Raw genomic sequence first — 26,116 nt, forward strand, 5'->3', positions numbered from 1 at the left:
GCAGGAAGATAAATTAGCCACCGTGCTCCTCGTGGATGTTGTACTTTATACCTTTAGGAAGGTAAATTAGCCACTGTCCTCCTCGTGGATGTTGTATCTTATACCTATTGGAAGGTAAATTAGGCACATTTTGTATAGATTGTGGGGTGAAACCACCGTTGTGCACCCGATACCAAGTACAAGTATAATGTATAGTGCTATAGGCCTACGTAGCCCGTGTTGTTGAAAACGGGTCTGGAGAGGCTTTTTTTTTTCCATTGGTGTTTTACGCCGTACTCAAGAATATTTCACTTATACGACGGCGGTAAGCATTATGGTGGACGGAAACCGGGCACAGTCCGGGGGAAACCCACGACCATCAGCAGGTTGCTGGCAGACCTTCCCACATAGGGCCGGAGAACAAGCCAGCATGAGCTGGAATTGAACTCACAGCAAAAGCATTGGTGAGAGACTCCTGGGTCATTAGGCTGCGCTAGCGAGCTAACCAACTGGGCCACAGAGCCTCCCCCCCCCCCCCCCCCCCACTTCTCGGAGAGGGCTGTTGTATACTTATTATATAGAATCCCTTGTCTTATTTATCATCTATGGCCGATAGTTCGATAATTCGGAGAAGCGCTGTAGTAAATAAAATTTAAGTTAATGGAATGAGATATACAGTGATATATTCCGTATGTCTCTTATGTAAACACAAGTGTGTGACTTTATCCCACTACTTTGCATTTCGCGCCATATGTTTGGTCATGCGCTCTACACCGTCCTGCTTAAGGATGTCCCGTCTGCTGGTGGATGTACTTCCGGTCCCCTCGTGAATGTAGGCTGACGAGTACTGTTGGGTCTGACTTGTTGAATCATACATTGATGACACTTATAACTGGCGAGTTCAAATTTACTCGAAGTTTCACACTATTGATGAAGTTTTTAAGAGAGTGTTGTCATTATAGGTCCAACGTTTGTTACAGAGAATGAATTTCTGGAATATCTTTGGTGGTAAATCGAACACTCCGTCGCCAACATACCTCCAGGCACAGAAAACGAAACAAATCGAGAGCCTACGAAAGATATCTGCGTCGTGAGTATTGATTATGTGGATGATGGTTTTACCACAAATAGCGCCTCTGTCATTAGTACACGTTCATGATGAAGGGTAAAAAATGAAATTTTTGAAAATAGACCTCAACGTCCAGTTTAATTGAACCAGTTTATAGTCAAATTAAATGAATTTAAACGTTGATGTCTATTTGCATCACATTGAACTGACATATTATGTAACCTACTCATGACGTACAGTGCTCTATTTTAGATAAACACTCAGGCTGTATCCTGATGTAGTATAATCAAGTATGCCATCATCAGTATCTGACATAATGCTGCTGGCTTGGGGATACTTCTGTTGAAACACACACAGTAAATGTCCATGTTGCAACGCTTGTGATAATTTCAAAGTGAAGAAATCGGGGGTGACCATTGTGTGGAGAGTTTAGACCTGCAGAAGGATTACCAGTTCTGAATGGTGAAATGGACTGTTAGTTAGGTAGTGAAGAAAAGAAGGAAGCAGGTAAACATTTATAACTTTATATAACCCTCTAGATTTTTTGAGATCTAGGAGAGAGATTGTTAAAAAAAACAAGGCAAGTTTAAAGGAAGTGAGCTGCTCCATGAATGAGACAAGAATATTGTCAGAACGGCTCCGAAGGCTCAGTTGGTAGAGCGTCCGTGGGGGGATCCGGGTTCAATACTGGGTCGGGTCACACCTAAGACTTTAATAAATGAAGTTGTAGCTTTATCACTTTGCATTCAGCAGTACGGAGAAGTGCATAATGGCTCGGGTGAGGCAGAATACTGGCCTAAGCTAAGTCATCTGAGTGAAGGGGCACTAGATAAAAGAGTGATGGAAAGCCATCCTGCAACAAGGAGGCACGTTACATGCACTCTAAGGACTCCTTCACCGTTATGTGACTGAAAAATTGTTAAGTACGACGTTAAACCCCAAGCACTCACTCACTCACTCTTTACCGTGACATGTATGCTAACTTATACAGGCCATCTAGAAAATCCTCTATACCTTGATACCGGTCCCGATAGCACAGTTGGTAGAGCATCCACTTCAGGAGCGGTAGATGCAGGGTCAGTTCTGGGTTGAGTCACACCTAAGACCTTAAAAGAGGAAGTTGTTACTTCCCCAGTTGGCATTCAGCATGAAGGGGATAGTGTAACGACTGGTTGACCCATATCAGTATAATGGCTCGGGCAGGGCGGCTTACTTGCCTTCGGTAAGGCGTCTCAGTGAAGCAGCACTAGATAAAAGAGCGGTGAAAATCCCTCCTGGAACAAGGAGGCACATTACATGCACTCTAAGGACTCCTTCCTCGTCATGTGACTGAGAAATTGTTAAGGATGACGTTAAATCTCAAGCACTCACTCACTCACTCTTTACCTTGACATGTGTACTAGCTTATACCGAGGTCATCTTGTAATTATAAGCTATTCTTCTTTACTGTGACATGTGTACTAGCTTATACTGAGCTCATCTAGTAATTACAAGCTGTTCCCCTTTACCTTTGCATGTTTGCTAGCTTGTACAGGTCATCTAGTAATTACTAGCTGTTCCCCTTTACCTTTGCGTGTTTGCTAGCTTGTACAGGTCATCTAGTAATTACTAGTTGTTCCCCTTTACCTTTGCATGTTTGCTAGCTTGTACAGCTCATCTAGTAATTACTAGCTGTTCCCCTTTACCTTTGCATGTTTGCTAGCTTATACAGCTCATCTAGTAATTACTAGCTGTTCCCCTTTACCTTTGCATGTTTGCTAGCTTGTACAGGTCATCTAGTAATTACTAGCTGTTCCCCTTTACCTTGACATGTATTCTGCTTTACACTGAGGTCATCTCGTAATTACAAGCTATTCCTCTATATGTTGCAGTGTGTCAGAGACAATCCGTGATGTGGAGTACAGGGCAACTTTCCCAGTCAACACAACAAACCTCACCCTAGTTATGTAAGTACATGACCTGATTGGAGACGTGAGACTGCATGACTGTGTGGGGAAATTCTCCTGATCATACCTGCTTTATACGCTGTGGTGTAAGCCAGTGTAGGCCAAACAGTTTGATTGTCTTTTGTGATTGGAATACATGTGTTATTCTGCAGTGCGCATATCTGGGGCTTCAGTGGCATGAATCAGCCGCAAGGAGATGGTGATGTGAAATATAACATGGCAAGGTATACAGAGATGAACAGTATTCTGAGAAGTACAGCTGATAATACTGGAAATTATATGTTTGAAAACAGAACAATGTTCACAGCACGTATAAGTTGTGAATGTCAGTAAAACCTGGTTTTGGACTTACGGAGCCTTAAGGCTTACAGAGTTTTGTATTCCCATGTTTTTTAGACAATGTTTTCGCCACCTATGTGATGGAGTAAAGCACGTTGGTGTAAGTTAAATGGCAATTGCCCAGATATTGCTGGTTTTGAATACAGAAGAGTATTCCACTGGCATGATGATGATCAGGTTTATGGTGGAGGAAGTTAAGCAGATTGCAGAGTAATTCATGACCGTTCACTCTCGTACCTGATCAGGTTTATGGTGGAGGAAGCTAAGCAGATCCCAGAGTAATCCATGACCGGTCACTCACGTACCTGATCAGGTTTATGGTGGAGGAAGCTAAGCAGATCCCAGAGTAATCCATGACCGGTCACCCACGTACCTGATCAGGTTTATGGTGGAGGAAGCTAAGCAGATCCCAGACTAATCCATGACCGGTCACTCACGTACCTGATCAGGTTTATGGTGGAGGAAGCTATGCAGATCCCAGAGTAATCCATGACCGGTCACTCCCGTACCTGATCAGGTTTATGGTGGAGGAAGCTAAGCAGATCCCAGAGTAATCCATGACCGGTCACTCCCGTACCTGATCAGGTTTATGGTGGAGGAAGCTATGCAGATCCCAGAGTAATCCATGACCGGTCACTCTCGTACCTGATCAGGTTTATGGTGGAGGAAGCTATGCAGATCCCAGACTAATCCATGACCAGTCACTCACGTACCTGATCAGGTTTATGGTGGAGGAAGCTAATCAGATCCCAGACTAATCCATGACCGGTCACTCACGTACCTGATCAGGTTTTTGGTGGAGGAAGCTATGCAGATCCCAGAGTAATCCATGACCGGTCACTCACGTACCTGATCAGGTTTATGGTGGAGGAAGCTATGCAGATCCCAGAGTAATCCATGACCGGTCACTCACGTACCTGATCAGGTTTATGGTGGAGGAAGCTAAGCAGATCCCAGAGTAATCCATGACCAGTCACTCTCGTACCTGATCAGGTTTATGGTGGAGGAAGCTATGCAGATCCCAGACTAATCCATGACCGGTCACTCCCGTACCTGATCAGGTTTATGGTGGAGGAAGCTATGCAGATCCCAGACTAATCCATGACCGGTCACTCTCGTACCTGAACAGGTTTATGATGGAGGAAGCTATGCAGATCCCAGACTAATCCATGACCGGTCACTCACGTACCTGATCAGGTTTATGGTGGAGGAAGCTAAGCAGATCCCAGAGTAATCCATGACCGGTCACTCACGTACCTGATCAGGTTTATGGTGGAGGAAGCTAAGCAGATCCCAGAGTAATCCATAATGGGTCACTCACGTACCTGATCAGGTTTATGGTGGAGGAAGCTATGCAGATCCCAGAGTAATCCATGACCGGTCACTCCCGTACCTGATCAGGTTTATGGTGGAGGAAGCTATGCAGATCCCAGACTAATCCATGACCGGTCACTCACGTTCCTGATCAGATTTATGGTGGAGGAAGTGTTACCACTACTGAGATGTAGAACATTAATGTATCTGGGTGTACCGTAAAGGGGGAAACAGAATCAGTGCTTATTGGCTGACTGGTGAGATAGGGTTTCCTGGGTTAAATCTTTGCAGCCTAGGTCACGCTTGAGTAAATGTTCTTAGACAAGGCATAGCCTGGACTTGTCTGTCTCTCATGTCAGCCAATCAGAATCAATTCTGCGTCTCTGTAAGCATTACATTGAGTATGTATTGTTACCTACAGCTCTTTGCCGCCAAAATTCCCTCAGGATCAGCCGATGGTGGGAGTAGAACCAGGCGTCCACCACCCCTGGGTGGATAACCAGATGAGAGTGGCCCACTGCCCTGCCCTTCTCTCTGTGAGTCTGCACTTTATTTTGTCAATCTTTGTACACATGCCTCTTTAGATGAAGTCTAATGTTTTGATGTAAATGCTGCACACTTTTATTTCTCTAGAGAAGTATATTGGTAGAAGATAAGTGAATTTGTTTGTGGCATCTCTAATTAATCTTTGTTCTCTTCTCGGGGATTCGATTTATCCCATGTGTCGTTCAGTTGTGCAAGTAATGCCTGATCCAGTCAAAACTTGACAACTTGGATTAGCTCAGAAGTACATATATACATGGATTAGCCCAGAAGTACATACATGTATATACATGGATTAGCCCAGAAGTACATATATACATGGATTAGCCCAGAAGTACATATATGCAAGGATTAGCCCAGACGTACATATATACATGGATTTGCCCAGAAGTACATATATACATGGATTAGCCCAGAAGTACATATATGCAAGGATTAGCCCAGACGTACATATATACATGGATTTGCCCAGAAGTACATATATACATGGATTAGCCCAGACGTACATATATACATGGATTAGCCCAGAAGTACATATATGCAAGGATTAGCCCAGAAGTACATATATACATGAATTAGCCCAGAAGTACATATATACATGGATTAGCCCAGAAGTACATATATACATGGATTAGCCCAGAAGTACATATATACATGGATTAGCCCAGAAGCACACAAATACATTTATATATATGTGTACATGTATATATACAAACACACATTAAAAACGCAGAAGATAGGAAGTGGGTGAAAGTTTTATTTAAGCCTGGCCCAAATAACTTATTGAGACACCAATGAAATAAATAAAGAAATAAAGAAATATTGCTTCATGTGTAATACTTGCACACTGTCACTGTGTGGGCTTGTGTTGTATGACACTGAGGCAAAAGACAATCATCATACAACTGTAGGCGGGAAGAATTCAAGAGTTTGGGGAGCTCTGAGTGTACTCTTTAAAATGATGGTTTGTGGCAATTGAGTGATTTTCTATTCCAGTTCTCCATGCACTCCAGTCTGGGATCAGCTGTACAGAGTATTGTGGATGAATTCAAGAGAAATCCTCCCCAAGTACTGCCACAACATCTGTAGTAAGTCACTGATGTTAGAGAAATCCTCCCCAAGTACTGCCACAACATCTGTAGTAAGTCACTGATGTTAGAGAAATCCTCCCCAAGTACTGCCACAACATCTGTAGTAAGTCACTGATGTTAGAGAAACCTTAGATACATGTAATGATGAACCCTCTCTGGGTAACTGGCATGGTGTAAGCAATTGAGGCAGACCACGAGTGACAAAAATGAGGTCAGCCTTCTGTTAACTACAAGAATAACCCTTTATGGCTCTTATATCTTTATTCAATGTCACTGGCTGATAGGGTCAGTATCCTGTGATACCCACTGGCCCTCCTCTGTGTCAGGTGGTCCTTCAGTGTCCTGTGATATCCACTGGCCCTTCTCTGTGTCTGGTGGTCCTTCGGTATCCTGTGATATCCAGTGGCCCTCCTCCTCTGTGTCAGGTGGTCGTTCAGTATACTGTGATATCCACTGGCCCTCCTATGTGTCAGGTGGTCTTTCAATATCCTGTGATATCCAGTCGCCCTCCTCTGTGTCAGGTGGTCTTTCAGTATCCTGTGATATCCAGTTGCCCTCCTCTGTGTCAGGTGGTCTTTCAGTATTTTGTGATATCCACTGGCCCTCCTCCTCTGTGTCAGGTGGTCCTTCAGTGTCCTGTGATATCCACTGGCCCTTCTCTGTGTCAGGTGGTCCTTCAGTGTCCTGTGATATCCATTGGCCCTCCTCCTCTGTGTCAGGTGGTCCTTCAGTGTCCTGTGATATCCACTGGCCCTCCTCCTCTGTGTCAGGTGGTCCTTCAGTGTCCTGTGATATCCACTGGCCCTCCTCCTCTGTGTCAGGTATTCCTTCAGTGTCCTGTGATATCCACTGGCCCTTCTCTGTGTCAGGTGGTCCTTCAGTATCCTGTGATACCCACTGGCCCTCCTCTGTGTCAGGTGGTCCTTCAGTGCCCTGTGATATCCACTGGCCCTTCTCTGTGTCAGGTGGTCCTTCAGTGTCCTGTGATATCCACTGGCCCTCCTCTGTGTCAGGTGGTCTTTCAGTATTTTGTGATATCCAGTGGCCCTCCTCCTCTGTGTCAGGTGGTTTTTCAGTGTCCTGTGATATCCACTGGCCTTCCTCCTCTGTGCCAGGTATTCCTTCAGTGTCCTGTGATATCCACTGGCCCTCCTCTGTCTCAGGTGGTCAGTTAAAGAAAGGAAAACATAATCAAACTATCCATTGGGCTGGGCAAAATGACAGTGCCCAGTCCTGTAGTAAGCTTTAAATCTGAAAGAAATGAACACTTTTTTGTATAAACAAACAGAAAAATTTCTGATGTGACTAAATTTTCTGTGTTATGCTCAGGAAAGCAACATTGTCTGTTATGACCTTTCCATGTTAACCCTTAACCCTTGTGTCTTCAGCAATGCGGGAGGCCAGTTACCTTACCCGTTGCCGTCAACTGCCTATCCTCAGCCTGGGTACTCTCAGCCTGACTCTGCACAGACCCAGTACTCGCAGGATGTGCCTCTAATGAGGACCCCCTCCCTATCCTCCTACACCTCACAGATGTCCACAGAAGACTCAGTCAGAGATGTGAGTCATGTCACTTTCACTTGTACATGCTATAAAGTTGAAACTAAGATTTCAGTTAACCTACATATAGGTGACTCCTCTTATTGTTGATGAAATGTGCATTTTATGTTGTTTATACTTGTTCCAGAGTTGAGTGAACAAGTAAACTTCTATTTGGCAATTGTTTGTAAAGAGCCATCATTTTGTAGGAATCAAAACACAAATGATGTGTAAATATGAAAAATAGTTCAATTTTAATGTTTATCGATGTATTTTTATACCAGCCTGTTGATTGTCTGTCCACAATGTTAATGGAACATATTGATTTATACAGATTACATCTCTATAAATATCTTGTCATGCATTCTCTTAGCATATATTCTTTCTGAAGCCCTACCATTTTAACTCATTGAAGTACAAATGTTTTTGATGTAAATTTCACCAACTGCAACAATTTACTCTTTGATCAAATCATAATTTCTTTGTTCCAGACTTCAGGAAGTAGCTTGTATCAGATGCCAGAGATACCAGCTTCATTTCCAGCCCTAAAAAACAAAAGGTAGAGTGTGATGTATTTATCTTTACATCATACAAAGATGTGCTTGTAGTGGTTCACATATTGACCCCTCTGATTCCAATAACCAGCTTTGCTGGTTGGGGAGGCATCAGCTGCTCCTGGACAGGTACATGTGTACTGGTGAAGGCTGGTGTTTTGCCCCAGCTTTCCTGGTTTCCTCCTGTTTTGTGTGGTTTCCCATAGCTTTGCCTGGTTTTCTCCTGGTTTCCTACAGTTTTCCTACAGCTTTGCATGGTTTGACCAATTTTCACCCGTTTCCACCCAACTTGCCTGAATCCCCACCAAGGAGGTCTTAATCCCCACCAGACATACCTAAATCCCCGTAAACAGATCTGAATCCCCACCAATATGTAATGGATTTGTGAAAAGCTGTGTAAATGACATTAAGTTTCACCCATTAACTTGAAAAGTGTATCCCATGATTCATTGCATTGCATATGGCTCTTACTAACAAGGCTCTGCGGGAGAGCATCGAGGCTGGTCAGGTATTATATGGACAGTTTCTGAATGTAATAGACAAGCTCATGCTTCATGGGGCAGTCTATGCTCCGACAACCAACAGTTCATGTTTTCTTCAGTTTTAATCATGATGAATTTAGTACATATATGCTTACTTCAAAACAGGTGCATCTTGATTGTTTTATGATCACCATTTTGTGATGAATGTGAATTCAAGAGAAAACCTCCTGGAGATTGAGGGTGACCACCCAGTAGCTTTACACATGTGGAGTGGCGTGTCAAATATCTGTTCAAATGCCGAGCTCTTCATGTACGAAGCTATAACAGAACTTAGCGCCCCGTGAATCCTTACTTGTGAACTACAAGCAGATGATGTCAAACTGTGTTTACAGAAACAACTGACAATTGGCAGGGCGCAAAATCTCCATGTGTCTATAATGCGCATCGATGGCGGGATTTTTGCTGACAAAAGACAAAAAAAAATAATCTTACCTGTCGCAGGCAACGCATAAATCACACCTGGGCAAATTTGCATATCTGTGATCATAAAACATTCACTTTATTTCAAGATATAGCCAGTCAGTGTTTTGCGAACTTCTGACATGTCAATAACACAGACAAATCCCATCTGACTCCCCCATATGCCGGACTCGCACAGTGCTACCGAGAAGGGGTCAGATGTTGTTGTTGTTTTCAGAAACCTTGCTTTGAGTATATTTCCTGTGTTTAATGGGAGGTACCTGATTTCAAAATGTGGGAGCCGAAAGGTATCTCTTCTGCAGTAGGAAGACAGTCCCGATTGTAATGACACAAAATGTGCAGATTGAGTGACATAGTTCATTCAAATTATACGGGAGGTTTCAGTGAAATCCATTTGTATCTGAAATACATGTCTACAAATATTTGTTAAATAACGAGGGCTCTGAATAGACAACTGTTTACAAGATAATGCTGCTACGTGACTTTCATGTTACCCAAACAATCGTACGTGCACTGTTTTGAGATCTACAGTGTATATGGTAGCATTTGTACATAGCTTGTTTGGCATGGCCATTGATAGATTTTTTTTTTTTTTTTTTTTTTTTTTTTGATTTGTGTTTTACGCCGTACTCAAGAATATTTCACTTATACGACGGCGGCCAGCATTATGGTGGGTGGAAACCGGTCACAGCCCGGGGGAAACCCACGACCATCCGCAGGTTGCTAGCAGACCTTCCCACTTACGGCCGGAGAGGAAGCCAGCATGAGCTGGACTTGAACTCACAGCGACCGCATTGGTGAGAGGCTCCTGGGTCATTACGCTGCGCTAGCGCGCTAACCGACTGAGCCAGTGTTTGCAATTTATAGGTTTGTAACTGCCATCGCCTGACTGGATACTTTCTTCGGTTTGATTCATGCATATAATTATAAATGCACGTGGGCTGGTCAGGAGACCTGTACTCGCTGTGAGTGACTTGACCCCATGTGGCGGGGATTAGTTACCAGGGTAATGGGCGGGGGGTTAATCACCCACTACTGTCATTTTGCCACTAACTCAGCCCGTGGGAAAGTTTACAACAGAAACTGAGGGGCGAAATGTACATCATTTACCATAACTGTCCAAATTTCAGCCAGAGCATTTTGAGCATGGCGTACTCCATCAATTTGCTGACAGACAGACCTCAAACAACACATAACATCCTTGGTGGAGATAATGCATTAATGATGTTAAACATTTTCCCCTGTTTCAATAAAAGATCAAATATAAATATAAAGTTTAAAACATCTTCGTGATTCTGGCTGTAAAGTTAATGGACACGAGTAAGTTAACTGGTATCAGTTGTGTAATGAACAAGTACAGAAGCACTCATGGGGTTCTAGTAAATGATAATTACCATTGAGGAAGGCTGGATAGTTTGGCTCCTCCAATCACACCTTCTCTTCTTTCTTTTGTCATATTTATTAAACTGGGACATGCGTTTGATTCAGATGCCCCAAACCAGCACCCCAGTTTTCAGTGACAGTGTATGGGTGAGCCATTGATAGACAGTGTACAGAATTAAGATATGACACGTGTATATTGTTAGGGGTTGTTGTTGTTGTTGTTCCTTGTAAGCCAAAATCAAAATCCACCAATATTTGTTTGTAAATTTTCTAAATTTTCTTTTCCTTGCTCTTAAAACTTGTACCCTTAGCATGACAGAGTTGAATGAACTGATGCATGATGAGGGGAAGATGCTGGAGCTGCTGCAACAACAACCCGAGCTGGAGAAGATCTCAGAGGACAGAAGAGAACTCTCAAGAACGTGTGAAGAGCTAGCCAGTAAGATGCTATATGGTTTTTTGGATGGTCTAACTAACCTTAAACATAAAGTCAGCCAATAAAGCTGAATCAGTTAATAAAGTATTATTCCAGAAATGTTCTAAAACTATTTTTAAAATTGTACATCGCCTTTCACTGACAAGTTACTGTAGTATCCTGCCCAACAAGTACTCATTGTGATACAGGCAGCCATTCTCAGTTCCCTGCTCATAAATGTGGTGTTCAGAGTGCATCAGTTTAACACTTAACGTGGTTGCAAAATCCAATTTATTGCATCGATATCTGTCTATGCACTATAAGAAACCACACTGACTAGTCAAGAGCTAGTAGATTTTTTTGACGTGACTGTAAAATTATCATGTGACGCTTTCAGCACTAGTGATTGGCGAAGTTTATAAAGGCTTCTACAATATGGCTTCTCGGAGTGAATTGTCTGTCAGTGCCATATCCCCAGTACAGAACTTGCATCTTCTCAGTTTTTAAAACTTAATAGAATTTTTTAAATATTTTTCTGTGATAACTGAAATTATTTTTCTATGTATATATACTGGCAGACTTTATATTAACTTGAATGGACAACATTTTATTCTCTGTGATAGTTCTTCTGACTTATCCACTTGCTTTTTTCTGATATTATTTCCATATTATTTACTTCACTGATAATTATTTGCTCATTGTGATGTTTGCTCTGTCTTTTTCAGAATCAAACTTATCCAGAAAACCTGAGGTGGAAAATCTGAAACGATCCTTGATAGAGCAGGTGAGAGTTGTGTAAATAATGTGCATCATGAATAGTTGTGCCAGCTTGATCCATTTACCTGGTTGGTACCTGAAATGATCCTTGATAGAGCAGGTGAGAGTTGTGTAAATAATATGTGTCATGAATAGTTGTGCCAGCTTGATCCATTTACCTGGTTGGTACCTGAAACGATCCTTGATAGAGCAGGTGAGAGTTGTGTAAATAATATGTATCATGAATAGTTGTGCCAGCTTGATGCATTTACCTGGTTGGTACCTGAAACAATCCTAGATAGAGCTGGTGAGAGTTGTGTAAATAGTATGTGTCATGAATAGTTGTGCCAGCTTGATCCATTTACCTGGTTGGTACCTGAAACAATCCTAGATAGAGCTGGTGAGAGTTGTGTAAATAATGTGTGTCATGAATAGTTGTGCCAGCTTGATCCATTTACCTGGTTGGTACCTGAAACGATCCTTGATAGAGCAGGTGAGAGCTGTGTAAATAATATGTGTCATGAATAGTTGTGCCAGCTTGATCTATTTACCTGGTTAGTACCTGAAACGATCCTAGATAGAGCAGGTGAGAGCTGTGTAAATAATGTGTGTCATGAATAGTTGTGCCAGCTTGATCTATTTACCTGGTTGGTACCTGAAACGATCCTTGATAGAGCAGGTGAGAGTTGTGTAAATAATATGTGTCATGAATAGTTGTGCCAGCTTGATGCAATCACCTGGTTGGTACTTGAAATGATCCTAGATAGAGCAGGTGAGAGTTGTGTAAATAATGTGTGTCATGAATAGTTGTGCCAGCTTGATCCATTTACCTGGTTGGTACTTGAAATGATCCTTGATAGAGCAGGTGAGAGTTGTGTAAATAATATGTGTCATGAATAGTTGTGCCAGCTTGATCCATTTACCTGGTTGGTACTTGAAATGATCCTTGATAGAGCAGGTGAGAGTTGTGTAAATAATATGTGTCATGAATAGTTGTGCCAGCTTGATCCAATTACCTGGTCGGTACCTGAAACGATCCTTGATAGAGCAGGTGAGAGTTGTGTAAATAATGTGTGTCATGAATAGTTGTGCCAGCTTGATCCAATCACCTGGTTGGTACCTGAAACGATCCTAGATAGAGCAGGTGGGAGCTGTGTAAATAATATGTGTCATGAATAGTTGTGCCAGCTTGATGCAATTACCTGGTTGGTACCTGAAACAAGCCTTGATAGAGTAGGTGAGAGTTGTGTAAATAATATGTGTCATGAATAGTTGTGCCAGCTTGATCCAATTACCTGGTTGGTACCTGAAATGATCCTTGATAGAGCAGGTGAGAGTTGTGTAAATAATGTGTGTCATGAATAGTTGTGCCAGCTTGATCCATTTACCTGGTTGGTACTTGAAATGATCCTTGATAGAGCAGGTGAGAGTTGTGTAAATAATATGTGTCATGAATAGTTGTGCCAGCTTGATCCATTTACCTGGTTGGTACCTGAAACGATCCTAGATAGAGCAGGTGAGAGCTGTGTAAATAATGTGTGTCATGAATAGTTGTGCCAGCTTGATCCATTTACCTGGTTGGTACCTGAAACGATCCTTGATAGAGCAGGTGAGAGTTGTGTAAATAATGTGTGTCATGAATAGTTGTGCCAGCTTCATCCATTTACCTGGTTGGTACCTGAAATGATCCTTGATAGAGCAGGTGAGAGTTGTGTAAATAATGTGTGTCATGAATAGTTGTGCCAGCTTGATCCATTTACCTGGTTGGTACCTGAAACAAGCCTTGATAGAGTAGGTGAGAGCTGTGTAAATAATATGTGTCATGAATAGTTGTGCCAGCTTGATCCATTTACCTGGTTGGTACCTGAAATGATCCTTGATAGAGCAGGTGAGAGTTGTGTAAATAATGTGTGTCATGAATAGTTGTGCCAGCTTGATCCATTTACCTGGTTGGTACCTGAAACAAGCCTTGATAGAGTAGGTGAGAGTTGTGTAAATAATATGTGTCATGAATAGTTGTGCCAGCTTGATCCATTTACCTGGTTGGTACCTGAAATGATCCTTGATAGAGCAGGTGAGAGTTGTGTAAATAATATGTGTCATGAATAGTTGTGCCAGCTTGATGCAATTACCTGGTTGGTACCTGAAACGATCCTTGATAGAGCAGGTGAGAGTTGTGTAAATAATGTGTGTCATGAATAGTTGTGCCAGCTTGATCCATTTACCTGGTTGGTACCTGAAATGATCCTTGATAGAGCAGGTGAGAGTTGTGTAAATAATATGTGTCATGAATAGTTGTGCCAGCTTGATCCATTTACCTGGTTGGTACCTGAAATGATCCTTGATAGAGCAGGTGAGAGTTGTGTAAATAATGTGTGTCATGAATAGTTGTGCCAGCTTGATCCATTTACCTGGTTGGTACCTGAAACAAGCCTTGATAGAGTAGGTGAGAGTTGTGTAAATAATATGTGTCATGAATAGTTGTGCCAGCTTGATCCATTTACCTGGTTGGTACCTGAAATGATCCTTGATAGAGCAGGTGAGAGTTGTGTAAATAATATGTGTCATGAATAGTTGTGCCAGCTTGATCCATTTACCTGGTTGGTACCTGAAACAATCCTAGATAGAGCAGGTGAGAGTTGTGTAAATAATATGTGTCATGAATAGTTGTGCCAGCTTGATGCAATTACCTGGTTGGTACCTGAAACGATCCTTGATAGAGCAGGTGAGAGTTGTGTAAATAATGTGTGTCATGAATAGTTGTGCCAGCTTGATCCATTTACCTGGTTGGTACCTGAAACGATCCTTGATAGAGCAGGTGAGAGTTGTGTAAATAATATGTGTCATGAATAGTTGTGCCACCTTGATCCAATCACCTGGTTGGTACCTGAAACGATCCTTGATAGAGCAGGTGAGAGTTGTGTAAATAATGTGTGTCATGAATAGTTGTGCCAGCTTGATCCAATTACCTGGTTGGTACCTGAAACAATCCTTGATAGAGCAGGTGAGAGTTGTGTAAATAATATGTGTCATGAATAGTTGTGCCAGCTTGATCCATTTACCTGGTTGGTACCTGAAACGATCCTAGATAGAGCAGGTGAGAGTTGTGTAAATAATATGTGTCATGAATAGTTGTGCCAGCTTGATCCATTTACCTGGTTGGTACCTGAAACGATCCTAGATAGAGCAGGTGAGAGTTGTGTAAATAATGTGTGTCATGAATAGTTGTGCCACCTTGATCCAATTACCTGGTTGGTACCTAAAACAATCCTTGATAGAGCAGGTGGGAGCTGTGTAAATAATATGTGTCATGAATAGTTGTGCCAGCTTCATCCATTTACCTGGTCGATAGCTTAACAATGTATGCAATCAGATCACCGTAAAGGGCAAATGGTGTGGAAGGATTTAGAAATTCAAGGAGAGTTAGAACTTTGCACAGTCTGTTACATTCTCATTACATTGTCAGTTAATGATGCGGCATTAAACAAATGGAAGCCTAAAACAGTGTTTTAAACTGAAGAGTCCTAATTTATTCACCGTGTTCTTTTTATGTTATTTGATAAAAGCATTTACTTGTTAACGTGCATTATACACATGTGGACATACATGTGCTCTTAAAATGTTTGAACACGCAAACATTTTGGACATATGTACACTTCAAATATTTGGACTCGCAAACATTTGGACATATATGTATACTTAAAATATTTGGACATACAAACATTTGGACATATATGTACACTTAAAATATTTGGACATACAAACATTTTGGACATACCAGTGAAAACCTTTGAGCAGATATGTGTGTTTAGAATATAAACATGTAGACATATATACGTATAGACGTACATGTAGAAATGTGTGGAGAGCATGGACGGCCCTGACCTGACCATTGATTGATTGTTTCCTGTGTGTAATTTAACAGTGGGACCGTATGAGTGAGATGCGGAGTCAGCTAGAGGATCAGGTGGCTAGACAGGCTTTGTTAGCAGAGCAGTTCCACCCCAGCATCCTGCAGACCAATCTAAAGGTTGCCGCACTGGAAGCTGAAGAGGAGTCCGAGAGAATAGCAGAGGCCTTCCTAGACAGTAAGTCATTTGTCTGACACCTCAGGCTTTCCTAGACAGTGAGTCATTTGTCTGACACACCAGGCCTTTCTAGACAATGAGTCATTTGTCTGACACACCAGGCCTTCCTAGACAGTAAGTCATTTGTCTGACACACCAGGCTTTCCTAGACAGTGAGTCATTTGTCTGACACACCAGGCCTTTCTAGACAGTAAGTCATTTGTCTGACACACCAGGCCTTCCTACACAGTAAGTCATTTGTCTGATACATCAGGCTTTCCTAGACATTAAGTCATTTGTCTGACACACCAGGCCTTCCTAGACAGTAAGTCATTTGTCTGACACACAAGTCATTTGTCTGACACACCAGGCCTTCCTACACAGTAAGTCATTTGTCTGACACACCAGGCCTTCCTAGACAGTAAGTCATTTGTCTGATACATCAGGCTCTCGTAGACAGTAAGTCATTTGTCTGACACACCAGGCCTTCCTAGACAGTAAGTCATTTGTCTGACACACCAGTCTTCCCTAGACAGTAAGTCATTTGTCTGACACATCAGGGATTCAGATCAAAGCTTTAGCTAATAAGTTTAGCTATTCTTGGTAAATAGAGAAAATTTTATTTCATTAGCGAATAATGATATTTTGCCAGAACCGCATGTATAGCCTTTGTAACCTACAAAGTGAGTGTGATTTGTGAGGGTGACTTGTGAACCTTGATAATGTAAACCTTGAAAAGTGTCAACCTTGATAAACTTCGATAGCGTCAACCTTGATAGTGTGTGAACCTTGATAGTGTCAACCTTGACAGTGTAATCCTTGACAGTGTGAACCTTGATAGTGTCAACCTTGACATTCTGAACCTTGACGGTGTAAACCTTGACAGTGTCAACCTTAACAGTGTCAGCCTTGACAGTGTCAACCTTGCAAGGGTTTAGCCAGCCATACGTCTCCCCGTCCGTGCGACGGGCAAACCTCGCGTGCGACAGTGAGACGGGTTGAGCGGATTTGAGACGGGAGCCAAATTATTTTCCAGCTAAATAGGTATATGTTGAGACGGTCTACAAATCAATAAAACATGAAATGTCCATACCGTCTTATCCTGTCTTTATTTCTTGTCAGGCGGCATTTTAAAAATCATTTAGCTGAACACTACGATAGTTTAAGAAGCCTACCGAGCCGAAATGTTAAAATCGACCCTTCGATCAACGTGACCTAGTTATCCAACCAGAGCCGGTATTAGCCGGACAAGGAGTTGTCTCCCTTTGCTGAAGTACGAAGAGCGGGGAAATTGTCTTAAAACTCCTTCCCTGGATAAAACATTATTTCCATAAACTTTTGGGATATTAAAATGTATTTTAAATCTATCGAAAGATTTAATACTTTTGGAATTCCCATCGTACACTCAAACTCGATACACGCACGCGGTACGAAACATCAAACCACGTGGAGTCGGTCTGTGTAGCCCACTTGTATTTAAGCGCTGAAATTGGAAGATGTCAAAACGTGGCTCTGAGAAATCAGGCAAGATAACGTCTTTCTTCAACAAAGCTTCAACTAGTGCTAGTGTACACTCAGACACTGGAGAGGATTCTGATTTGGAGCTTGATGTTGAACTCCAGGCACACGCTAGCGTTGACATGAAGAGTGATGGCTCCAGCAGACATGTTGGAAGCGGGCCGTCGAGCCAGTGTTGGGAACGGGCCAAAGCACCGAAAAAAAGGCGGACCGAAACCAAAAAGTTTTCTCCAGGCTGGACGAAGATGTTCCCGTGGCTAACTTACTGTCAGGCTGACAACACAATGAAATGTAAAGTGTGCAGTCAGAGTGGGCGACCCGGAGTTTGGACTGAGGGCACGAGAAATTTCAGGTCTGGTTTACTTTCAGTTTTGTTGACACTCGATTGATTGCTTGATACTGGTATTGTTATACAAAATCATCATCCACATTGTGCTATTAACATTGCAACTACTGTGACATAAATTTTCAACATGAATGTATTGTTGTCTAAAACAATGGCATTTTAAGATCAAAAATTGTATTTAAAGTACATTTTACAATTTGCTTTTAAATCGCTTTTAAACACCAACTAATAATTCCAGTTTGTCCATTTTTCAGGCTGAAATCAATTAAACAACATGCAGTCTCAGAAGCACATATGCTTTCACTGGCAGGAGCTGACAGCCACCAAAGGACACTTAATCAAGCTAAAGCACACAGAGACAATGCATTCAAGGTTGCACTTAAAACAGTTCTATGGTTAACTAATGAGGAAGTGGCTAATGTTAAATACCGAAGTTTGATTCATTTCCTTCAAAACCTTGGTGTTGAAGATGCAAAGACTTTGAAGAAATCTGGCAATGCCCAGTACACCAGTCCCAAAATCTTCAACCAACTGCTCGATGCTCTAAATGCAGTTTCCATTCAAGTGCTGAAAGCTGCTATTAGTAATTCCCCTTTCGTGGGTATTGGGATCGATGAAAGTACGGACCTGTCGCAGGAAAAGCATATCGGAGTGGTTGTACGAAATGTTTCCGTAGAGGGCCAAGTGGTAACAACCTTCTTGAAACTGGAAGCCATTAAGGATGGAAAAGCCCAATCCCTCTTTGATGCCACTGCCAGCGTGTTGTTACAATTTGGTGTTCCATTCAGTAAAGTTGTTGGATTGAGCGCCGACGGTGTGAATGTGATGTCAAGCGAGCAGAATGGACACAACGGCCTCATGAAAGTCCAGAACCCTTACTTTCTCTATGTTTACTGTGTATCCCACAGATTGGCATTGTCTGTCAGTAACTGCCAACAACAGATACCAGCTCTGGATACACTTACTAAGATCATAGGGAGTGTATATAACTATGTCCAATACTCCAAGCTTGAGAGGTTCAAAGACATCTCCGCAATACTTGATATGGCCACTGTCAAATTCAAACGTCTTTTTGAGACCAGATGGCTATGCTTGGGCGAGGCAGTTGTGGCAGTCATAAGGAATTATGAACCTCTGATGGTTCTTCTCAGCCAAGATGCTAACAATGGCGACCCAACAGCCATAGGTCTCAATCAACAACTATCCTCATTTAAATGGGTGGCCCTCTTACACCTGGTTGCAGATGTGCTGAACACAATTAATCACCTCAGCAGGCTGTTTCAGCACAATGATGTGTCCTTTTCAGCAATTCGGGGCGAGGTAAAAAACAAATTCCTTTTGAGATTAACAACACCTCATAAGAGTAAATTCAATGCTTGTTAAATATGCTAGGACAAAAACAAAGTCTTACAAAAACGCACTAAGCTGTCCAACCATGAGTTCCAATCTCACTCCATCTTTTTGTGAGAATATAAATTAACTTACCAAAGAACACAGGTTTTCTCTGGGAAATGCCCAGTGTCAAAATTTTACACCCATGGTAATGATGACCAATTGCTAATCCTACACTGTATGATATAAATATAAGCTCCATTTAAGAAACAAATGGAATTTTATTAACTCTCAGCATAATAGATAACACAATAAAACAAAATTTTCCTTTGATTAATTTTTGTTTCTCTTTGCATCTTACAGTTACAGGATTGCTTGGAAACAATCAATGACATGAGACAACAGAATGGCCCTTATATGACTAGTTTAATGACCAGCCTGACACCTGAAAATGTGTTCAAAGGAGTTACTCTGTCTGACGCCAGAGGTCGTCGTGGAGGAAACCAGCAGGAGGTGTTCAGGACGATAAGAGAGGAGCTTCTTACAACCTTACATGGAAACATAAGGGGGAGATTTCCAAGGGTTGATATCTTGGAAGCTATGCAGGTTTGTTGACTTTTCTGTTATCAACGACTCTCATATGACAGTCAATATCTTCAATAACAACATATGTAATACTCTTAGTGCTAAGATACAAAGTTAAACAGGAACTTTTAACAATACAGTGAATGCATCAGTATTTTTCTGACAAAACATAGCCACATCTCTAACCATGATGGTATACATGTGTCAGTTTTTGAGTTCATGCCAATTAAACAATCAAAAATGTTAACTCAAGCAGCTAACTTTAGTGGGTTTATATACACAGATCTTTGAACCAGCCAGCTACCCAGGGCTTGACAGACTTCTGGCATGGGGCAATGTACACTTGGAGACGTTATTGGATCACTATGGGCAGCAAAAGATGAACAGTGAAGGTGTTAGGTTTGATCCACCGATGCAGGGAAGAATTCCTACCCTTCAAGAGAGCTGTGGCTAGGAATCTCGGGGAGGACCAAGTCCACCGATACAGGCCTACAGAGCTGTTTCAACACATGTTCAGTCTAATAGATGGACAGGGGCAGCGACAAATTTTCCCAGGTGTCTGAAATGAGTCGTGAAATGCAAACATACATAAAATTCATAATAAGTATACATTCTAAAATAATATATGAAACAACATCTTTAATAAATTACATGTACTTGATTTTTAACTGTTAAAACATTATCTCTTGTGCTGTATTACAGTAGCATGTTTTCCCTAAATTTACGTACTTACCCAAAGTACTCACAAAGTATTCCTGCCTTGGCCAATAACAAAAGTATGTGTTTTTCTTTCTCCAGAAATGTTCAAACTGATGGTGCTTTGCCTCTGTGTGATGGTGGGGAACGCTGATGCAGAGCGCGTGTTTTCGTACCAGAATCGGATAAAGACGAGGTTGAGGACGCGACTAACTGTAGAGCATCTGGATCAGCTGATCAGGATGTCTTATGCATCACACGGAGACCTTGATATAAATGTGGCGCTGGAGCACTTTTTGCAGAGGCCAAGAAGGCTTTAATGGCATTCGCCCAATGTACAAAGGCAACTTTCATACAACAGGAACATGTAAAATTTTCAGAGGAAATAACAAAAATGATGATAACATAAAGAACAGTTGTTTGACTAAATTTTGTCCTCTATAGACCTCTGAACGCCTCTAGATTGCATCTCCGGCAATCTAGGGTCCTGGAGTTTTGGGGGCCTAGGCGGCCCTTCGACCCCGGCCTATTGCTCCTGGGTCACTCTAGTGAGACACCCTCACCTAACATCCTGGGTAAACCCCTGCAACCTTGACAGTGTCAACTTTGATGGTGTAAACCTTGATGGTGTAAACCTTGACAGTATCAACCTGGATAGTGTGTAAACCTTGATAGTGTGTGAACCTTGATAGTGTACACCTTGATAGTGTAAACCTTGGCTGTGTGAACTTTGACAGTGTAAACTCTATTGTGTGAACCTTGATAGTGTACACCTTGATAGTGTAAACCTTGGCAGTGTGAACTTTGACAGTGTAAACTTGATTGTGTGAACCTTGATAGTGTAAACCTTGGCAGTGTGAACTTTGACAGTGTAAACTTGATTGTGTGAACCTTGATAGTGTAAACCTTGGCAGTGTGAACTTTGACAGTGTAAACTTGATTGTGTGAACCTTGATAGTGTAAACCTTGGCAGTGTGAACTTTGACAGTGTAAACTTGATTGTGTGAACCTTGATAGTGTAAACCTTGGCAGTGTGAACTTTGACAGTATAAACTTGATTATGTGAACCTTGATAGTGTAAACCTTGGCAGTGTGAACTTTGACAGTATAAACTTGATTGTGTGAACCTTGATAGTGTAAACCTTGGCAGTGTGAACTTTGACAGTATAAACTTGATTGTGTGAACCTTGATAGTGTAAACCTTGGCAGTGTGAATTTTGACAGTGTAAACTCGATTGTGTGAACCTTGATAGTGTACACCTTGATAGTGTAAACCTTGGCAGTGTGAACTTTGACAGTGTAAACTTGATTGTGTGAACCTTGATAGTGTAAACCTTGGCAGTGTGAACTTTGACAGTGTAAACTTGATTGTGTGAACCTTGATAGTGTAAACCTTGGCAGTGTGAACTTTGACAGTGTAAACTTGATTGTGTGAACCTTGATAGTGTAAACCTTGGCAGTGTGAACTTTGACAGTGTAAACTTGATTGTGTGAACCTTGATAGTGTAAACCTTGGCAGTGTGAACTTTGACAGTGTAAACTTGATTGTGTGAACCTTGATAGTGTAAACCTTGGCAGTGTGAACTTTGACAGTGTAAACTTGATTGTGTGAACCTTGATAGTGTAAACCTTGGCAGTGTGAACTTTGACAGTGTAAACTCGATTGTGTGAACCTTGATAGTGTACACCTTGATAGTGTAAACCTTGGCAGTGTGAACTTTGACAGTGTAAACTTGATTGTGTGAACCTTGATAGTGTAAACCTTGGCAGTGTGAACTTTGACAGTGTAAACTTGATTGTGTGAACCTTGATAGTGTAAACCTTGGCAGTGTGAACTTTGACAGTGTAAACTTGATTGTGTGAACCTTGATAGTGTAAACCTTGGCAGTGTGAACTTTGACAGTGTAAACTTGATTGTGTGAACCTTGATAGTGTAAACCTTGGCAGTGTGAACTTTGACAGTGTAAACTTGATTGTGTGAACCTTGATAGTGTAAACCATACAGGTGAAATTTTGTAATAATAGGCTTCTCTTCATTTGCAGAAAAGATGGACATAGATGAATTCAAACAAAAGTATATGGAGATTAGAACAGTAAGTGATGGTTATCAGTACACACTGCACCTTTACACATACAGAAGTAATGGCTCTCGATGAGCATGGGAGCCTGAAAGGCCCCACCCAGCCCCTGGACTGACTGAGATAGTTCTTCCTCCATAACATCTGGCTACATCTGCCTCAGCTACATCTGCTTCAGCTACATCTGCCTCAGCTACATCTGCCTCAGCTACATCTGCTTCAGCTATGTCTGCTGCAGCACACTATATTTTGACTGGCCTCTCATCAGCTGCTTCATTTGAACAGGATCAAGGAAATACTGGGTTGTTTGCATGTTACTCTGGATTGATGATCATTACATGTATCATGGGATCTGCTAATTGGTATTTAAGTACATTGTGTCTCAGTGATTCTATGTGCTAATCTGTTTGTTTTATGTGTTTCAGTTATGTCACAGTAGACGGGCAAAAGAGGAGAAACTTCATCAGATAATCATGTCACAGGGTCTTCAGTACTGAACATTTGACAGTTGTGTGATGGTGTTATCAGACATCAGTACTGAAGAGTTGACAGTTGTGTGATGTGTTATCAGACATCAGTACCGAACGGTTGACAGTTGTGTGATGTGTTATCAGACATCAGTACCGAACAGTTGACAGTTGTGTGATGTGTTATCAGACATCAGTACCGAACAGTGGACAGTTGTGTGATGTGTTATCAAACATCAGTACTGAAGAGTTGACAGTTGTGTGATGTGTTATCAGACATAAGTACTGAACAGTTCACAGTTGTGTGATGTGTTACCAGACATCAGTACTGAACAGTTCACAGTTGTGTCATGATATCAGCGAATGGTTGTGGGTTTCCTCCAGGCTTTACAGGGTTTCCTCCCATCATAATATTTCCCACCACAATGCATATGCATTTGGCATTTGCATTTTCTTGCAATTTGGATAATTGTTTGGAATTGCAAAGTACTTATTGTCAACAATACTTCTCCACACATCTACACTAGCCTTTCCTGGTCATTCCATTGTCTATATAAACATGTATACAATCAACAGACATAAGTATTCCTCCCTTCCAATATGGCGTCACACTGTGACATTTTCATCAGTAACTTCAATCGTCGTTTAAGGTAAAAGAAGATGTGTCTTACCTCGGTATTTGGTGAGATTGCCTTTCATGTGTATCACTTCCTTAATGCGACCTGCGATACTTGCACATAAATTTCTGACATACTTCAAGAGGTATGTTCAGCCACAGGCGGTGGATTCATAGATTGACGATGTTGGTAACCACTGCTCTAAGGCCTCAATTCAGTCCAAGCCAAATTTTATCTATGATATATAGATCAGGGGTTTCTTCTGTCAGTTTAGGAGTTTTTATTTTCTTTCTTCCATAAATTCACAGTTTATGAAACTCTCCTATACTCAGCTGTTTGCCTTTCCAACCCATATTGTCAAACGGTGTTTACAAACAAACCCTAAGAGAAGACGAGGAAATGACGTCATCAGTATACTTATAACATCTTATAGCTTGTTTCACTTAAAAGGCTTGATATATTTTTATGTCTGTAAATAGCGAAGTGCAATGCCACAACATGATGGAAGTGGTGAATACTGACTGTATACAATGAATACTGACTGTATACAATGAACACTGACTGTATACAATGATGAAAATCTCATGTATATATATCTATATATATATATGTATACCCATCTAGCATTGAACAGATATTGTGATATGATAATAGCTAATAACCTATCTGGGGCCTCCGTGGCTCACTTGGTTAGCGCGCTAGCGCAGCGTAATGACCCAGGAGTCTCTCACCAATGCGGTGGCTGTGAGTTCAAGTCCAGCTCATGCTGGCTTCCTCTCCGGCAGTATGTGGGAAGGTCTACCAGCAACCTGCGGATGGTCGTGGGTTTCCTCCGGGCTGTGCCCGGTTTCCACCCACCATAATGCTGGCCGCGGTCATATAAGTGAAATATTCTTGAGTACAGCGTAAAACACCAATCAAAAAAAAAAAAAAAAAAAATAACCTATCTTAAGAGTTTAGGAACCAAACCTTATTTTGCAGTACACAGTACACAGCCCATGAAAACCTGATGTTGTCTTGCACCAAGGATGTCATTATTAAAGTGCATGACCCATGTTAGAGATAAAAACGTCAAGAATTTGACCGACTGACCAATTGCGTAAGATAGATAGCTTCTTGTCATACCCAAAAACGCTGCATACTTTTTGTTTTATATTCATGATTTATAACCAAAGAAAACAACTCGCAATATTATTGCCATCATAGTGGCACTGCGCTATAAGTATTCATGAAAACCACTTGGGGCAGTCATAGAACCGTTGTGTTAATCATCAGGTAGGAATTGAGATCATTCATCTTCCAGAACAGTAATAGTGTCGTCAGACATGAACTTGATGTGTTTGTGTGTGTAAATGTTCACCTTTCATCAGGGACGACCAATCAGACACAACTGTTTGAGGCAGGACTGTTACTGGGGTGTTGGAAGTGACTTGCCTCTCTTACATTAGCTGATGTCAAACTCTGGGTTAGTTGTTTGTATGAAGACTAGGCATACTATTATTTGGTGACTGTTTATGACATTCTTCTATAAAGTTGTATGTTATTTCATCATCAGCATGTTTTTTTTACATCGATGATAAGTTCATGTAGCCATATAAAGTGAGCTAGCCACTGATATAATCAAACTCTTTTCTCTGTACTCTTATGTATCAAAATACTGTTATAATACACACATTGAGCCTTTTGCTTAATATGATATGGTATTATTTATTTACTTATTTATATGATTGGTGTTTTACACCGTACTCAGGAATATTTCACTTATACGACGACGGCCAGCAATATTATGGAAGGAAACCCAGGACAATCCGCAGGTTGCTGGCAGACCTTCCCACATACGACCGTAGAGGAAGCCGATATGGTATTCAGGTGTGAACACATTATTGTATATTGCTGTAGATGTAACAGATGTGTAAGGCTTGTACAGGATGTTATTATTGGGTTGTGTGTATAAATTATTGCATGAACATGAGATTGACATACATGGTCCTACAGCAAACATTGTACATACCATGCCCATATTGTGTTCATACCTGTGTATAATGTGGAATTGTTTTTGACAGGAACATGTAAATAAAATTAATTTTTCAAGAATTTATAAATGAGTTTATCTGAATATCCTGCTGCACTGATCATTCATGATCTGTAAACATTACGGGCAAATTTGTAAGGTGGTTAAACGGGCATGTAGTTAAATACTTGTTCATCTTTTTCGCGAAAGAACACAACTGTCCGTTGTTAGATAAATGATCATCTAAATCTTTAATCATCAACAGGGATGATCATTCGCTTAGCCGTCTTCAGATTATATAGGTTTGAAATGATGCCACAACACTGTTGAAATAACACATGCTTACTGCTTGTTGTGGTCAGTTCGTCTTCAGTTAACTTTTGTACCCAAAATGATTCATTGAAGATCATGTGATATCAGACGAATTTCTTATCATACTTATCCTCCAATCACAATGTTGGCCGCCGTTGTATAAGCAAAAAGTTCTTAATTATGGTGGAAATCACCAA

At 41.4% G+C, this 26,116-nt stretch overlaps 1 protein-coding gene across 1 annotated transcript; it reads left to right on the plus strand.

Moving 5' to 3' along the window:
* Positions 1-829: 829 nt before the first annotated feature.
* On the plus strand, positions 830-24,124 carry LOC135472788 (vacuolar protein sorting-associated protein 37A-like). Its single transcript, XM_064752455.1, has 11 exons — positions 830-1,069; positions 2,920-2,994; positions 5,069-5,183; positions 6,187-6,278; positions 7,670-7,841; positions 8,312-8,379; positions 11,031-11,158; positions 11,860-11,918; positions 15,816-15,978; positions 22,478-22,527; positions 22,938-24,124. The coding sequence occupies exons 1-11, from the start codon at positions 963-965 to the stop codon at positions 23,007-23,009; spliced, it is 1,101 nt and encodes a 366-aa protein (XP_064608525.1). The 5' UTR covers positions 830-962; the 3' UTR covers positions 23,010-24,124.
* Positions 24,125-26,116: the final 1,992 nt, after the last annotated feature.

Source organism: Liolophura sinensis, chromosome 8, assembly GCF_032854445.1.
Source record: "Liolophura sinensis isolate JHLJ2023 chromosome 8, CUHK_Ljap_v2, whole genome shotgun sequence".
NCBI classification, from domain to species: domain Eukaryota; kingdom Metazoa; phylum Mollusca; class Polyplacophora; order Chitonida; family Chitonidae; genus Liolophura; species Liolophura sinensis.